Raw genomic sequence first — 17,888 nt, forward strand, 5'->3', positions numbered from 1 at the left:
AGCCCAGGAGAAGGTGTTGGGAATGTAACTCCAGACAGAACTAGGTCCTATCCGTGAAACACTCCAAGTCACCAAGTCTCCTGACAAGACCAGGGTCCCTCTCAGCCTCCTCTCCCCTCCTCTGTTAGCTCTGAATGCTGTGAAAGCACTGCCTTAGGTTCCATGATGCTAGAGTTCCTTCCTCCCTTGCCTTTTCACTGGCTCTTTTTCTGTAACTGGGCTCACTTTCCAGGGCTGGGCTTTTGCACTCCTCTCCTCCCTGCTTCCTGGTACACCCAGGCTTCAGCTATTGCTTCTGTGAGACTGATGGTAAAGTCTGCAGTGTTGAGCATGACCACTTCACATGCATGGGTCTCTTGGCTCTCTTCCTGGGAGCTGTCCCTGACATCCATTTCTTTGTCATTTGCCAGAGGCTACCAGGGCCCAGCCACCTTCCCCTCTATAGCTTCCTCAAAAATCTTTCTGCCCTGAGCCACTCCCAACTGCCTTTCCACTTGCACACAACCCTCAGGTCAATTCCAGATCAACAGTCGTAGAACCTCCAATGTCCACCAACTACCCAGTAATAAACAAGGAGCTAAAAAATAATAAACTACCCACTAATGAAGAAGTCTGGGTCTTTTCACAGTATCTCCAAGAACGTCCCCACACATCCTACAGCACACCTCAGCCCAGCTAGGCAGACTCCTGACTGCTGCTAATACAGCATGCTGATTCCTGACTCCAACCCCTTGATCCTGAAATCTCTCTGTCAAGCCTTCCATCACCACCACATGTATCAGTGTAGACACCAGCAATGCTGGTATTTTTACTTTAGGTTAAAGTAGATCCTTAGCCACTCATCATACTTTATAGCAGACAGACACCCTCAATTCCTGAAAAAGCCAGTTCTTCTCTGGCTAAGACAGAGCTGTGGGAATACCATCTCCTACCTGACTCCTATCTACAGGACTAAGACAGAGGGCTCTCTGGTATCAAGTTTTCTCTCTGATGGGTACCAGGTGCCTGCATCCACCAATGAGAATCCTATATACAGACCTCACCTCCCAACACAGCAAGAAAACATGCTGCTTTGCTGCCAACATTTAAACACAGAATGACCACCACCTGTTTCTCAAGGTCTAGGGACATGCGTTAATTCCAATCTCATCAACCATTTTCTGTCAAAACTATAGTATTATGGTTGAAATTTAAGTCTCATAAAAACATGTCACATACCCCTTATTGTGAACAGCCTTCAAAACCCTGCTGCTAAAATTCATTTCTTGCCAAGAGCACCAAGGAACGAGGAATCTTGATCACCAATCACATTCAGATTTGTTTCATGGATAAATGACTTACTTGGGAATGATTACTCGAAGTCTCGATTTTCTCCTGGGATTTGTCTTTGGCTAATTTGGCAGCTTCTTTTACCTCCTGGAACTTATCTGCAAACTGAATACCAAAAATAGTTATTAAGGTTTTTATTAATGTTATTCTTGGCTGTTATTCAAAACCCATTTTTATTATTCTGTATCCTTTTTAAGCCAATAAATTCTATATAAACTCAAGATAATTTTATTTGAGGTTTAAAATATATGAATATAAGAAATTTTTCTAGTAAATACTATTGGCCCACGTCAGACCTGAACCAGTTTCAAAGCTACTGAAGCTAGTTTGACGATGATAAACAAACAAACAAACAAACAAAGCCCGTAGGTTTATAGTAACTAATACAAAAGCATCAAGAGAAACATAACTACATTACAGATGGGATCCATGACAAACTTAATGAACCCTATTGAAAAGATCCAAGAACTCTCAGAAGTTAATGCCACAGAAAAGAAAAATGCCCAAAACCTTGGGGAAACTATTCTTAGATTTTTTAGAAAAAGACACAAAACAGTCAAATACAGCCTATGATTATAACCTTAATCATCATGTAATTTGTTTAAAGTACACTAATAACTTTCCTATATACATATGTGAATATACCACAGTGAATCTCATCATGTGTACATCAACAAGAAATTAATTAAAATAAAATAACTACCGGTAAATGGCAGAAAGATCAATAGAGAAGAAGGAAGGGAGGTCGGTGAGGGAGGGGAAGGAGACGGACTGGGGATTGAATTAACAAGATATATTCCATGCTTTTATAATTATGTCAAAATGGATTTTACTGTCATGTAGAACTAAAAAGAACCAATAAATAAAAAAATAAAGTACACTAATAAAAGAGATAAGGAAGTGTGGCAAGATGCTAATAAGTGTTAAATCTAGGTGATATGTGTAGTGTTCATTAATCTGTGCTCTCTACTTTTTAAAATGTTTTAACATTTCCATATTAAAAAAAATCTTAAAATCCTAGAGCTATCAAAGTAATCACTGGCTCACAATCACTGACAAGGTGACTGATTTTCATTAGCAAATGTGATGTTTGAACAGAGAACAGTTTCTAATAGATAATCCTGATATTACAAAGCAAGGAGAACTAAATGTAGTTCCTAAGAGAAACAGAAAGTTGCAGGTTGCAAGGCTAAAGACAATTCTGAGGGTCTTGCTTAGGACTCATCTATTTGTGAGCATAGGCTGTCCTCTGAGTATCTTCACAATGCCCACAACAGTAGTATGCTTCAAGGAGATCTTGACAGATAACAGATGCTGGTGAACTCAGCACTCTGGTCTAAGCAGAAAAGGTCAGCCTTTTGGTTTTGGCCCAGAGTTGCTGCTGCAGGCCCCGTTAATAAAGCCACAGCCATGGGGCTTCATATTTAACCTTTCCAAAGCTGTCAGAGGAAAATCACATTATCATTTGCTTGAAACATGTAAAGCTCAGCAGGGATGGACAAAGCCTCCTTCCTCTTCAGGAAGGAACTTCCTTCAGGAAAAACTTCATGTCATGCACTCCATGATGGCGGAGTCCCTACCTCTTCATTTTTGCACCCTCCTCCACACCTGGCAGAAAGCAGGCACAAATGAGATTGCTCAGTGAATGAATGAGCCCTGGGTTCAGGTCTGTGCATCCCAATTATAATTAATAATTATAATTAATTATAATTAAGATAATTATAATTATAATTATAATTAAGATAACTTTAGAAAACTGTAGGGCAAAGAATTTAAATCCTTACCACAAACCAGCAGCATGTTAAATCACTAATCAGTTATAATGGGTAAGTGTGAAAAAAAAGTTAAACACTAAAAAATCTAGATACAAACAACATTGAATGCTTATTGAACTTCTACTTGAAGGGTGGGAAGGTAATTTTCCAAACTTGGAAGAAATCAAAGAAAATCACAAAAGTAACAGGCTTGACTGTATAACAATTTAAACATAAAAGGGAAAAAAAACAAGAAGGAAAACAGCAGTCGGGGAAATGGTCTATAGCTAAGCTAGGACAACAGAAAAAAGGGTTATTATTTTTAGTGCAGAAAGAATTTGTACAAGATGAAAAGGAAAATATGAAAATTCCGATAGATAAATGGCAAAATTCATGAACAAAAAGTAGAATAACTAAACAACATAGAGAGAAGACTGTTCAGCCTTGCTGGAAATGCAAATCAAAATAATAAGGAACAATTCTTTGCCTGCTAAATTAGCAAACACTAAATATAATTATCAACCTCAGTGCTGGCAAGATCTTTCTGGTAGCATTGTGTTTTGGTACAGCCCCATTGAGAAGCAATTTGAAAATATGTATCATGAGTGGAAAAAAAAGTTCATACCTACTGACTCAGTGATAAAGCTTCTGGGAAACTATTCTGCAAAAATACTTGAGAAAATGGGGGGGGAGGGGAAGCCTTCAACACAATGATCATAATTCTAGCTTTGCCTACAATAATGAAAAATTGGAAGCAATCCAGAGAGCTCTGGGTGTTGATGGAAGAATAGTCCCCTTCAGAGACTTTACCACTTAAGAGAGGTGCCAAATGATTATCCTTTGGTGAAAAATTTTCATGAAGTCTACAGTTTTCTAATATTTTCCCATTATTGAATAAAAGCATATATGCTTGAAAATTTGGAAAGTATATTTAGAACTAAATATTTTTAAAAGCTATCGTCCTATCACCTGGAAATAAGCACTAACCATACAAACTTCTGATATTTTCTATATGTATATATGCATCCATCACATACATACAAATATTTCTTTTAAAAACTGAAATGATGTTGTACATCTCATTTTATAGCCTCTTCTGAAATTAACAATATGACAGTAATACTTCCATGCAATTATGATTTTCTACCACATTATCTTTTTTTTTAAATGATGTGCATTTCCACTCTTTTTTTTGAGAGAGAGAATTTTTTAATATTTATTTTTTAGTTATTGGCAGACACAACATCTTTGTTTGTATATGGTGCTGAGGATAGAACCCAGGCCGCACGCATGCCACGCCAGCGCGCTACCGCTTGAGCCACATCCCCAGCCCCTCTACCATATTATCTTAATTGCTGCACAATATTATGCTGAGGGATGCACGGGTTATTTAACTAATTTCCTACTGCTGGTTATTTAGATTCTTTCTCCCCTTTTTTCCTTTCTTTGGTTGTTCTTCAAAATGATGATGCAAGGAAAATCCTTGTAGCTAAATCTTTGTACTCCATTGCCATTATTTCTTTCAAAAGCATTCCTGTAAATGAAACCCATAAGTCAATGGCAAGTCAAACCAGAAAGGTTTCTGAAATACATTGCCAAATTCTCATGTCTTTATTATTAAGATCATTTTATATAGTTTTTAAAGTTGTGGTAATAATTTTAAATTGTAGTTGTAAGAACATTACAGTTCTAAGTTTGGCTTTATCTCATTCATCACAGATAGAAGATGACCAAAATAATCACCACCATTATCATGGAAAATGACAGACTAATAGTGCTCGATTTTGTCTATGGTTTTTCTTAGTCTTGGCCACTGAAGACCTATGGCAGACAATACATTTGCCATTCATAATCTTTTTTTTTTTTTCGTTTTTCTTAGCTTAACAGAATCTCAAATTTGTCTGGAGTAAAAATTTCATAGGTGCTGGAGAATGATCATAGCAACCTACTTCCTTGTATTTATTATTTGAGGGAGAAGGGGTTAGGGATCCAGGGCTGACAATGGAATCTAAGAAGTCAGCCATGAAGTTTTCAAGGGAAGTATTGTGGTTCTGCTTTCTCCCAATCTTGCTGTGAGAGCAGATGTTATGTACAGAGCTTAAGTAGCCATCTTATCACCAAGAAGGAAAGGTCAATAGAAGAACAAACATACAAAAATATGATGCAGAACTCTCAGATCTAACACTATGAAGTCATGTCAGCAACTACCTATCTCAGGACTTCTCTTTTGCATGAGAAGAATACCCTCTTTATTTAAGCACTACAATTTGCTTTCTGTTACTTGTAGTCAAAAGCATTCTATCTGAAACATATCAAAAGAATGATTAATATCCCACATTTTTAAAAAGTTACCTTTGTGGGGCATCATTGTGCACTTCTATAATCCCAGCAACTTGGGAGGCTGAGGCAGGAGGATCCCAAGTTCAAGGAAAGCCTCAGCAATTTAGTAAGGCCCTAAGCAATTTAGTGAGACTTGGTCTCAAAAATAAAAAATAAAAAGGTGTGGGGATGTGGCTCAGTGGTAAAGTCGTCCTGGATTAAATCCCTGGTACCCCCTCCCCCCAAAAAATTCACCCTAAATCAGGTGACAAAAAGGAGACTGGATAATGTTCTTACAACTACACTGAGTTAAGGAAGTAAAGAGAGGGGACATTTTTGAATAATGGATAAAATTACTGAAATTTGTTGAAAGCAAATGTCACATGTGTATTAGGGTTGAGATGGATCAACCATGAAGCACTCATTGGGTTGGGGAGTACTCAGCTGGTAGAGTGCTTGCCTCACATGCACGAAGCCCTGGGTTCGATCCCCAGCACCACCCCCCCCCCAAAAAAAAAATCAAGCCATGCAGCACTCATGACTTCATCCTTGGACTGCTCTCCTTAATGGAAGAATGTGTTTCCTTCTATGAATGAGATAAAGCCAAACTTAGAACAGTGACAACTTGAGGTCAGATGCCAGAAAGAATCTAAACTTCAATAATTGGTTCATTCTTATACTTGGTTCTCTCTCCTTTTGTCTTTTTTTCATAAGCTCTTCCTTTTATCTGAACATGCAAGCTCCTTTTCAATGTTCTTTAGTGGGCTGAGGTATTGTGTCTTTCCAGTGGGTGGACAGAGGAGTCCCAGTTTATTTCTGGGAACAAACAGCATCTATTATTTTTGTAAAGGCTGTCTCAAGAGTAGAAAGTTTCCCTGAAATATTTTCTGGACTGTGGCTGTGAAGTGGTCCTTATAATGACAGCTGTTAAGACCAAGGTATCTATTTTCATTTTGGAGGTCAGAGAGAGAAGTAGGCATAAATGAAAATGCACACGCTGGTTCCTTTCTCTAGCCTGGAGTGTTTGATCACCAATTCCCCTAGGGTCTGTGGGTGGTAGCTCTGGGAAGTCAGGAATACTCAGCCACAGATGTCCCTCAGCACACGCCTTGGGAACCCTTTAGGCCCAAGTTCCTTCAGTGTAGCTAATTGCTACTTGTCAAGACTGCCGGCTTCAATTCATGATAATTTATCAGTGTGTGGTTAATGGCTCCCTTCAAAGAGAATGGGGAAAGTTGATTTGAAATATTTTGGACAAAGGAAACATTCATCCAAGAGTTTATTTGAGAAGTCTTTATAATAATGACAGGTCACAGTCAAAGAGCAGAGACTCTAGTGCTGCCAGAGACTCAATGACTCAGGAAGACAGGATACTCCTCCTTAATGATAGGACATTTTCTTCTATCTGAGAAAATTTAGAAGTGGCCGCCCTTGGAGGCAGGCACAGCTCAAGGTCTCTTCAGCTCTCTGAGGCACAAAGAATTGAACTTCAACAACTTGTTCTAGGTTTTTGTCTGGAGTTTTGTTTTTGATTCTTTTCATAGAAACTTTCTCCCTTTATCCTTCTAGCTACTTCAACTCCTCTGAATACTAAAGAAATTATTCCAGGAAAGCTATCACTGATTCTCTCAAAGCATCCCGAGCTTCAGGAAGGAACCCCTGGTCCTGGACAAGATCAGGAGCCTGTGTGAAGATGAGCCCAGTCAGGACCCAGGAACCTCCCCAGCAGTCTGAGGTTCCCAAACCCCTTCCTCTGGCTATGAGGGAGCTGGGAGAGCCCTGGGGAGTGGGGTGCTCCCACCATTCCCTTCCCCACTGGGCACCTCTACTGAAGGGAAAACCATGCAAAACCCAGACAGAGGCTCTGGCTGCTCACCCTGCCAGTCACCATCAATCACACTTGCTTACACTTTACATAAATTCTCTCTGCCCTCAGGGCTCTTGCTCCTCTTTTCCATCTCACAACATGGTACACACAGGAACTCAAATAGCTGAGGTTGTAGTATGCAATTCCCCAAGAATCTGGAATTTTATGGAGCTCCTCCTAAAATGTCTCTGCACCCTCAGTGCCTAGCACAGTGTCAGCAGAGCAGGAGCCCAATAAATACCTGCCCAGATAGTCAGCCAGATGTTAATGGCAACAGTCTAGATGAAAAAACCTTCTTCAGCCATGCTTCTGGAAACCAGCCTAATTCTAGCTGGCCTAGCTTTTCAACTTTCCCTTGGATTCCTTGAGATACTCTGACATTCTTCTAATAAATTCCTATGTCATATAAATTAGTCAATATTACTTTCAACTCAAACATTCTTAATACTTACACAGGGCTCTTCTACAATCCTAAAAGGAAATTTATTCTCCTAAAACAGCTTTCAGCCCCCTTAAAATGGCTGAGTAAGGCTGCTCAGAGACCATCAGTTTGTTCCCTCAGCTACCTCTATTCTGCAGTCAGCTATGATCTGCTCTGCAAGACCTTTCTAGTCATTCTCAGGTGTGTCTAGATCCTTGGAGAATGAATCAGCTATGAATCCTCTCTTTGGAGCGGGGAGCACCTCCCACACACATACACAGCACTGTATGGCATTTTAAGGGGTGTAGGGACTCCAGGCTAGAAACTCCTACTAAGCATTATCTTACTCCCCTTTTCTGAGGGCTCCAAACAGAGAATCACTGACAGCAATGAATGTCAAAGACAAACTGTGCTATCCTTTAAAAGATGTAACAAGTTTGTTCCATCAAGATGCACTGCTGCTGGGAACAGGATCATAGTCTCTTCCTCAGGAGTCCAGGGGTAAGGACCTGCTGACAACTCTTTCCTCACATGGATCCTGAAAATCTAGTAGACAAGAATTGGGCAGACAAGCCCACTAACCCTGCCAGACACAAAAGGCAGAAGCAGACACTGGAGGAAGGAAGGACTGTACTCACTGCTTCAGTCCCTGAAGTGGCACTTGTTAAGAGATGGATTTCCTGTTTTCAAGGAACCTGGTATTTGGGGAAGGGCACCTGCATTGGCAGTGCTGTGATGCCCGAAGGGTGAAGTGCAAGACCATAAAGGATTCTTGCTCACCGAAAGCACCACTCCATTCCTCAGTAGGCAATTTCTGAATGAGAGCGGTGGTGCTTATTATGCTGTATAAAGGACCGTGTACCTTTGTCAGCTGCTGCTCAGAAGAAAACCCCAAACCAAACACCGTGTTGGCTCTGCTGTCTGCCCACTGCCCAAACTTCTGTGACGTTTTGGTGAAGGTCATATTCGGCGTGATTGTGCTGTTTATGATCACCTGCAGGAAAACATTCGAGAGGAGAAATGTAAACACTGAATTGGACACCACAGTCACGTCTTAAAATTACAGCGTACTTCTCTTGCCCTTTTATATTTGGTCCTACGTTCTTCTGGCACATCCCATGTTGAGTCAGATTCACAACAATGATAAGAGGCAATTTAAGACACTAAATAGGCAGTCTAAAGTAAGATCTTACATGTTATCAGTGGGAGAATGCCTCTCGTAAGTCAAGAATAGTACCCAAAACTGCTATTTATTGCCCCCAAATTGCCACACATCAGAGCACCCTTAGTGGTAGCCATAGCACACATTCTTAGAAGAACTGATCTACATACCTGTTTTAATCACCTGCAGCTCCAGTGTCCAGTTCAACCATTTTAAATCTCCATAAGCAACTAGAGCCTGCTGCTTTCCAGCAGGAAGGAAAGGTACACTCCAATTAGGATAATTTGTGGAGAGTTAATTTATAAGGACAGTAATTATATAGGTGTGAACAAGGCAGAAACTGTAAAGGATGGAATAGGACCCTGGTGCTAGCTCTCACTACTCTTGACCTAAAAGGAAGACTGAATGGAAAGAAGACACACCTTGAAAAGGGAGGATCATATGGAGCAGGCTGCCTTGAAAAGGGAGGTGACTTTCTGTTGAGGGACACAGCCAGCACAGGAACAAGAGCCAGGGGAACAAATACCGTCCCCTATCTCCCTCTGACCTCCATTTGCTATTTGCCAAACCCATCCAGAAGTAAAAGGACCTGGAAGCCCATTGATGTCATCTGCAGGTTAGCCTCTCAGGAACCAGAACAGAGTGAAGAAGGGTAGAGAATGGATCTAGAGGGGTAAAGGGATGATATTCAGCACACCATGCAATCATTCAATCAATAAACACTTATTCAGCATTTACTATATGTCAGGCCTTCAGCTTAACTAAAGATATAAAGCTAGTAAACACAGTAAAGTGACCTGCCTGCTATCACTGGACATAATCAAGAAATGGGGCAGAGGAGAGGGCTGTGGAAAAATGCAGATCTAAACCATGGGCTGGTATAGGGGAATGGCCCTGAGACCTTGGGAACTGGTGGAATTCTGACTCAGCCCCAGGCAGGACTGACATGGAAGGACCAAGGCAGACCCAGGGAAGGTATGTGGCTGAGAGTGGATCAGAATGGATTCACGATTCCAGAACACTGACCCTGGTCATTTCCCAACTTCTAGGATCTGGGAAGGACAAAACAATGCCTAGACACATCCAGAAACTTGATGGGTTTAAATCATTTTCTTCTGCCTGCCTTCACTGCAGACCTATGACCTGAGGTGAGTCACACAACCTCTTACAAGTCCCCTTGAATGGCAGTAGACAGAGACTGAAGAGAGTATGGGACACAGCTCTCAAGTTTGCCCCAGGCTGTCCCAGAGTCAGTCAAGCTGGAATTATGACAGTGACACTCTGGTATTTCTTTAGAATGTAACTGTTTCTAAGGAATCTTTTCAGAGAATCTTTTATCTAAACCTTATTTTTACAGAAGGGTAAACTGAGGCTCATCAAGGTCAAGTGACTTGTTCAATGTGATAAAACTAGAAAATGACTAAAAGGGTAGAAAGTATGTATTACTTTACTTCAAGAGCAGAATCCATCTATCCTGCTTGGAGGTTCACTCACCTTCTTAACTCTCCCTCCAAGACACTGCTTCTGCTCCACTATCTCTCTGCCTCTTCTAGGACTCCAGTTACACGTGTCTGACCTGCTGAGTGTGTCCAGCATTTTTTATACTCACCAATTATTTTTCCCTCCTTTCTTGGTTTTCCCTGCTTCAATTTCGGTACTTTTTATTGATCTGCTTTCTAGCTCACCATCCTTGGCTATTGATATTGAACCAATGTGCTGTTAAATCTACCCACTGACCTCTTAATTTCAAATATTGCAATTTTTTTTAGTTCTAGAATATCCATTTGAATAAATTTTAAGTCTCTGGGGAGACTTAGTTAATTCTTAGTCTTCTTCCCATCACCTATTTCATCCATTTTCCTTCTCCTTTTCCTTGAATATACTAATCGGTTATTTTAAAGTCCTTGATGAAAACTCTTTAACATCTGGATTATATCTTTTTTTTTTTTTTTGGATTATATCTTAACCTGTTTCTATTATCTGGGGTTTCATTTTGACCTAAGTATATATGGTTTCATGTTTTTCCATGTCTAGTAATTTTTTATTGTATGTTGGAAAATGGGTATGAAAGAATTGTTAAGGTTCCACATGCTGTTATCTTCTACCAGGGAAATGTTCCCTTTTTTTCTGCTAGACAAGTAGGTAGATAGGATACTCCTACTTCTCAGGGTTGAGGTTCAGTGCTGGTAAAACTCAGTCTACCTCTGGTTCACCTCTGTGTTTAGGGCAGGCCTTTAAGTGATTTCAACTGACGACTGGGTAAATATTCATCTCCTCTGCCATGAAAGGCTGCTAGAGATTCAATACTGTCCTTAAGAAGTTTTTGACTTAGTTCTGTAGCCTTCAAATCCACATATCTTCATAATTTAGCAAATCTTGAAGGGGCCCAGCCACGTGTTTAGAGCCACTCAAGTCTCTCATTTTGTCATTCAAGCTACATGTAAACATCAAGATTTGTGCAAGTTTCTCTGCCTGCAGCAAACCAAGTAGCAGCAGGGACCAACACCGGATGCCCAAGCCTCTCACTGGTCCTAGAATCAGTAAGTGCCCAGGTGAATGGATATGTAAATGTCCAGAGTCAATTCCCCACTCTGTCTGGGCCTTTTAAGTCTCTATTATTTTTTTTTCAGCTCCTTTGTAGAACTTTGCTCTCCACTCACACAGTCAATCTGAGAATTTTACTCTGCCTCTCAGGAATGTGCAGCCTAACTCTTTGCACTCTGGCACAGACTTGAAATTCAGCAAATATCTTGTGGTGAAAATCAGCCATGAATTTGAAAGGCACATCACTGCTAAATGCTTTGCCTATTTCTCTTTCCACCAGCAGCATCTCTCTATCTGAGCCAAGTCCATCTTTAGCCTACACCCAGAACTGGCAAATGCTCTCAAGAAAGAGAGCTGCCAATTTCATCTTTGAGTAGTCCTCTTTTATCTCCCTGGAATTTCAATCTCTCTAGTCTTCATCATTTCTGTAGCACTCTGATGCCTTTAAATCATATTTATCCATTTTTTTCCTGCTTATTATCAGAGGGAATGGAACACTGGCCTGCTGGAATCTATATACCTTACTTACAAGCAAAATGCTGAGTCTGTAAAAGTTCAGAGATGCAATTTACTACATGTCTCTAGGGACTTTTTCTATAACGTTAATGGAAAGCATGTGCCTTTTTATAAGAGAGCTGCTCATATCAATTAAGCAAAACTGTGTCCAGATGTGCTATCCCAGCTTACCAGTATGACTTCACACTGCAACCATTCTCTAAGTCCTCTAATATCCCACCTGCCCATCTCTTTCCTCCCTTCTGTAGCATGTTGGGAGGGGGCAGGGAGAGCAAATTCTGAGATCTCAGACCACAGCCCACATCTTTTGCCTATCAAACTCACCTTAACTCATTCTCTCCAGTCTTCCAAGAGAAGGGTCCATTCACTCACCCATAACTAAGCCTCCCTCAGACCCCTGGGTCTCATGTCTTCATCTCTAAACCCAGGATGCTCCTCCTACCCACACAACTGCACTGTGTACTCACCACCATAGGCCAGAGTAGACAAAAGGTCTGTTCGCTCTTTGGACACAAAATGATGGTTTTGCGGAAACTCATTAGAATTCTACAGTGGGAGTTGCATTGTCCTCCTCATTCCCTACAACAGGCCAACTCTGCTGAGGGACTGCTTTAATCCTGGCTCAGTACAGCTACTGCTTCCTATCTCCAGCATCAAGATGTCCAGGCAATCATCAAACACAATCTAGAGGATTCCACAACATGGAGATCGACCAGGATGAGAAAATGAAAGCCCACCCTCTTTACCATGCTGCTCTTACTATTCCTCAGGCTGGCTCCCTGGGGGCTTTATAAAGCCCTGGCTGGCTCCCAATAGCTTACCCAGGGCTTTAGGATTTCCTAGCTCCAGAGGGGAGGAAAGAAGAGAAAAGGCAAGAGAAGCCATCATCTACCCCTTCAACACCATCCTAGATGGCCATGACCATGTGGTTGATCTGAACAATCTTAGGGCCACAACAGTAAGCCCGACTCCACAATAAGGGAGACAGCTGGTTGGCGTCCCTCCCAGAAAATTCAGTGCATTGACCTTCACAAAAGCAGCAAGAGTGACATCCTGGGCAATTACTCTGTCAAAAATGGTTAACCCCAGGATCTTCCTCCTTCGCTTCACACCAACACAGTCACTCCATTCTGTGCTAAACCTGGCTTGGCCAAGACTAAGCCCTCCTGACAAGCTGGGCAGACAGAAGCTTCTAAGTTCTGCTCCTTCTGTGTGTGCTCCTCTTGGGTCCCTCCATTGCTGGCTAACTGTGCACTTGGAAGGCCGATTTCTCTTTGAGGTTCTGACTCATTTCTCACTTTCACCCACCTAAGATGTGAATGAAAAGAATACACACATGAAAAGATCTTTCTCTGCTTGAGGTCTGTAGTGATGAATGCAATGTGCAGTCATGTGGGCAGCAGGGACATTCTGAGGTTGGGGACAAAGAGCTGGGGCCAAAGGGACTGAAGGAGGCTTAGTTCTGGGCAAGTGATCCTTCTCTTGGGAGACTGGAAAGAATAAGTTGAATTTGATGAACCTGAGTTATAAGCTCAATTTTGCTAACCAGGTGGAAATGGCTTTACCGTTGTTATTATTATGAACTCACCAAAGTCAAAACATGTTAGATGATACCAAGTGTTTGGGCAAAGATGTGGAGTAATAGAAGCTGTCAGAGATTACTAAAACCATTTGAAAAACAAGGTGGCTTACTCTACTAAAGTTCAAAATGTACATTTTTAACACACAACAATTTGACTCCTGAGTATATGCCACAGAGAAACTTTTATATAGGTATAGGAAGAAATGTATAAGAATGTTCACAGTAGCAGCACTTATAAAAACAATGTCTACCACCAGCAGAATGGATAAACTGTGATATATTCATACAATGAAATAATATCTACCAGGAAAATTTCTTTTTCTTTTTTTATAAATATTTATGTTTTAATTGTAGTTGGAAATAATATCTTTATTTTATTTATTTTTATGTGGTGCTGAGGATCGAACCCAGGGCCTCGCATGTACTAGGTACACCCTCTACTGCTGAGACACAACCCCAGCCCCTCTTTTTTTTGATACTGGGGATTGAACCCAGGGACACTTTATCACTTGAGTGCCATTCCCAGTCCTTTTTCAATTTTATTTATTTATTTTTATTTTGAGACAGGGTCTCACTAAGTTGTTTAGGGCCTTGCTAAATTCCTGAGGCTGGAATCAAACTTTCAATCCTACTGCCTCAGCCTCCTGAGTTGCTAGGATTACAGGTGTGCTCCACCATGCCCAGCAAAGATACAATTTTAAAAAGGGGGGGGAAAGGATTTGTAAAGAACATACAAGAAGGTCCCCAGTATGATTCTATTTGTATAAAAGTCAAAAGCAGGCAAAACTAACTTACTGTTTAGGACAGGGGTCAGCAAAGTATAGCCCTCAGGCCAAATCCAGCCTATAGCCTATTTTTGTAAATGAAGTTTTATTGGAACACAGCAAAATGTATTCATTTACATATTGGTCCATGGCTCTTTTCTTGCTACAAAAGAAAAGTGGAATAGCTGCAACAAAGACTGTACAGGCTATAAAAAAATAAATAAGTAAATAAAATTACTCTCTGGTCCTCAAAAAGAAAAAGTTTGCCAACCCGTGGCTTAGAAATACATATGCATGTGGCAAAACTCCAAAGAAAATCAAGGAAATACTTAATACAAACTTCAAGACAGTGGTAATTTCTTGAGGGTGAATGGAGGAGCATATGATAAGGGAATCCCACAAAGGGATTTCTGAAGTACAGATGGTCCCCAACTTACAATGATTCAACTTAAGATCCTTTGATTTTGATGTGAAAGTGATTCTCATTCAACAAATATACTTAAAATTTTGAATTTTGATCTGTCCCTGGGCTAGTGATATGCACTACAGTTCTGTTTCACGATGCTAGGGAGCAGCAATGAGCCCCAGCTCACAGGCTATGACGTGATCAGAAGGTTAACAACTGATGCTCTACAGTGTACCATGTGGCTAAGTGAGGGTATTCAGTAGGCGAGGTGTATTCAATACACTTTGAACTTGTGACATTTTCAACTAACCATGGGTTGATCAGGTTGTAATTTGACAATATTCTAAGTCAAAGTGTATCCACCCATTCTGAGTCAAGGTGGTAAAGCATGCACTTCTTCAACTAAAGGGAAATACATGAGGGTTCACATTATTAGATGTTCAATGACCATGTAACAGTTGAAAACAAAGTCTACGAAACAATAACCTGGTTGTTAAGGAGGCTAATCTTCAGGGTGAGCAGAGTATTGTGAAGAGAGATGGCAGTGTCCTTTCTGCATAGAGACACTGGAGAATCATGCCGGGGACAGAAGAAGTGGCTGGACCTGCAGGTTCCAGTCTCAGAGGAGATACAGGGCTAAAGATGACTGTGGGATGAGCAGGAAAATGGTTTTGGAAGGGAAGGATGTCATACAGCAGGAGGAAACAAAGAAAGAAGAGGCCTGGGGCAGGAGGGTGACTTTAGGCAGCAACTGAGAAAGAGCAGGTCAAAGAGTGCAGACGTTATGACAAAGTTAGGAAGGAATCCCAGAAGAACAGATTCCTAGAAGTCCAGAAAGCAAAGAATGAAAACACAGGTGTTAACTCAACAGGATGATGAATTGGATGAGAACTGTGTGTCTCCTTGGGAGTGGGGAAGAGAAGTCTGGGGGGAGAAACTGAAGCCCAGAAGGGAGAGGGGCTGCTTTGTAAAGCACCCTGGGCACAAACTTTAAATGTGGAGTCCCAAGTTCTGCATATACCTACCTTTCTCGCAAATTTTCTCTGATACTTTACTAGGTGTAAAAGACCAAGTTCCTGCATATCACTGGAAACAAGTTTTTATAAAATGCACAAAATACCTGTAACCAAGAGCTACTTGTGACAAGCAAAAAAGTCTTTAGTCTTTCCTGCTCTGGACATCACCAGAAGCTGCTCATGAAATGGGGAGGCACAACACATGAATGACTTTCATGAAAGACTCTAAAATCCAGGGAGTTGCAAGTTCAGAAAACATAAAAGTTTTCCTCAAGAGGCTGGGACTGGGTTACAGCAATTAAAAAACATGCTGCCTGCTTTCAAGGAAGTTGTTAATAGGTGCTTTAAAAAAAACACACACACACAGATGAGGAAGAAAGAAAACCAACATCCATTGAAGCCCTATTGTGTGGTAGGAACCTTCCCACCACACTCCCTTATCAGAAGGTGCTCTACATTTATTCAAAAGAGGAAACTACAATGGTGGGTGTTCTTGAAAGCAATTTTATATTCCTAGAAGAAAATACGAAACAAGCCAGGATTTCAGATGTTTATAACAGCTAAACAATCATAATGAGACAGGGCTTGTGACACAACCCTGCTAGCTATCTGTAGAACAGATGACCTCTAAGGTCTCTTCCAGTCGAGCTTTTTTGTGATCCTATAAATAACTGAGAATCAAGGGCAACAGTGTTATCCAGAGCACCTGGGATAAGCACCTGCTTCAGGCAAGCCTTGCCCACAGGCACAGCCAATTCCTCATAAGGATGGCAGTGATTAACTGGGTTTGTAATGAGTGCCAACAGCACAATGAAATCAAGTGCTATGATGGCTCAATTAACCAATGCTCTGGAAACGGAGTGTCTTTACAATGCAGTTGGCTGTTCTGCCCCAAAACTCACCATAAATCATGGCTGTTGGTGTGTGCTGCATGGCTCACAGTAATGCTCTGAGTTGGGAGATGCCCTCTGTCCACTGTCCATGAACAGGGCAACCCTAGGTCTGGTCCTTGGTTCTTTCTTGGCAGAGACCTTGCCCCCTCCCACTATCCTTCTGTGTACACTGTATACCTGCTGCAGCCTGGAGGGGAGGTGGCCAGGCCTGACTTCATCATCTTCTCACTCCCCCACCCACTTCTCTGGTGTGGCCCACTCTGATTGGTGCTGAAATTCCAAATATGGGCCAGGCATGGTCTTCCTCCAGAGAGCTCACAGTCTCCTGTAGCCCCATACACAGACACAAATCCACATAATTCCTAGAGTTTGGGGCAACACTGAGGCAACACACTCATTTCTTTAGGTAGCAGCTGGAACTCACACATGCAATACTATCCCTGAAAAAAGGAAATGGCTTAGTGTTTCAACAAGAATGAAGAATGAATCTGAATACAGAGTCTTCCTGTGATTAGCAGAACCAATTGCTCTCAGGAGTAGGACTGGCTCTTCATGCATCCTTCACCAAGTAGAGCATGACAAATGCTTGGACAGGGAAGAGGAGCTTGCTGAGCCTGGCGTGGAATGACAGCTGCTAAAGCTGTTGGCTACAACTCCACCACTCCTGGGGAGTCTGTGCTCTTCAGACTGCTCACAGTGGCTGGGTCTGGTGTGGCCTTTGCTCAAAATGATCTCCAAGTCCCTTCCATACCAGCACCTTGTTACAGAAGCACACCTACTCTGGAGAGGCAGAGCAGACTTGCTCTTCCATCAGCAACAGTCCTCTGCCTTGTGAAGGACCACTGACTTGGAAGTACCAAGCAGAAGCTCAAGGTAAGGATATGATGTGGCCAGGACAACAAAGAGAAGCCTAGCAATAGGTCCCAGATCTGCCCAAGGTCACAGAGATACAGTCCACATGGTCCCAAAGGCTAATCTGTCATCTAAGTTGGGATCAACATTTGGGATCAAAGGCCTAAAATGAAATGGGTTGTCTTAATGTGGCAGAACACAATGATGGGGAAGCCAGGAAGCATTCATACTTCTCTAGCCCAGGAGCATCCACTCTGAGTGGCTAGCCCATGACATCATTCTCTAGTCACCTGAGACCTAGGATGTGCAGCTGAGCAGGTAGTAGGGTTCTAGGCTTGGAAGGCCAGTGAACATGGAGCCAGGAATACAAAGAGGACAACCAAGCTGATTGTACAGAGACAATGGATAAGAATCTGAGGGGAAGGCATTGGTGTCAGTACAAACAAACAACAGTCATCTCAGC

At 41.6% G+C, this 17,888-nt stretch overlaps 1 protein-coding gene across 5 annotated transcripts in view; it reads right to left on the reverse strand.

The window, feature by feature from the left end:
• The window catches only part of Homer2 (homer scaffold protein 2), a 97,652-nt gene that overhangs the window by 19,986 nt on the left and 59,778 nt on the right, over positions 1-17,888 (reverse strand). For all 5 annotated transcript variants that reach the window (XM_046438325.2, XM_046438304.2, XM_046438334.2 and 2 more), the window contains exons 3-4: positions 8,553-8,684; positions 1,342-1,434 (exon numbers count right to left, since the gene is read on the reverse strand). In XM_046438325.2, coding sequence (XP_046294281.1) covers positions 1,342-1,434; positions 8,553-8,684 — 225 coding nt within the window. The remainder of the gene's footprint in view (positions 1-1,341; positions 1,435-8,552; positions 8,685-17,888) is intronic.

This window comes from Marmota monax, unplaced genomic scaffold (genome assembly GCF_021218885.2).
Source record: "Marmota monax isolate L192 unplaced genomic scaffold, Marmota_monax_Labrador192_F-V1.1 WCK01_AAM20220418_F8-fsc00005, whole genome shotgun sequence".
Taxonomy (NCBI): Eukaryota; Metazoa; Chordata; class Mammalia; order Rodentia; family Sciuridae; genus Marmota; species Marmota monax.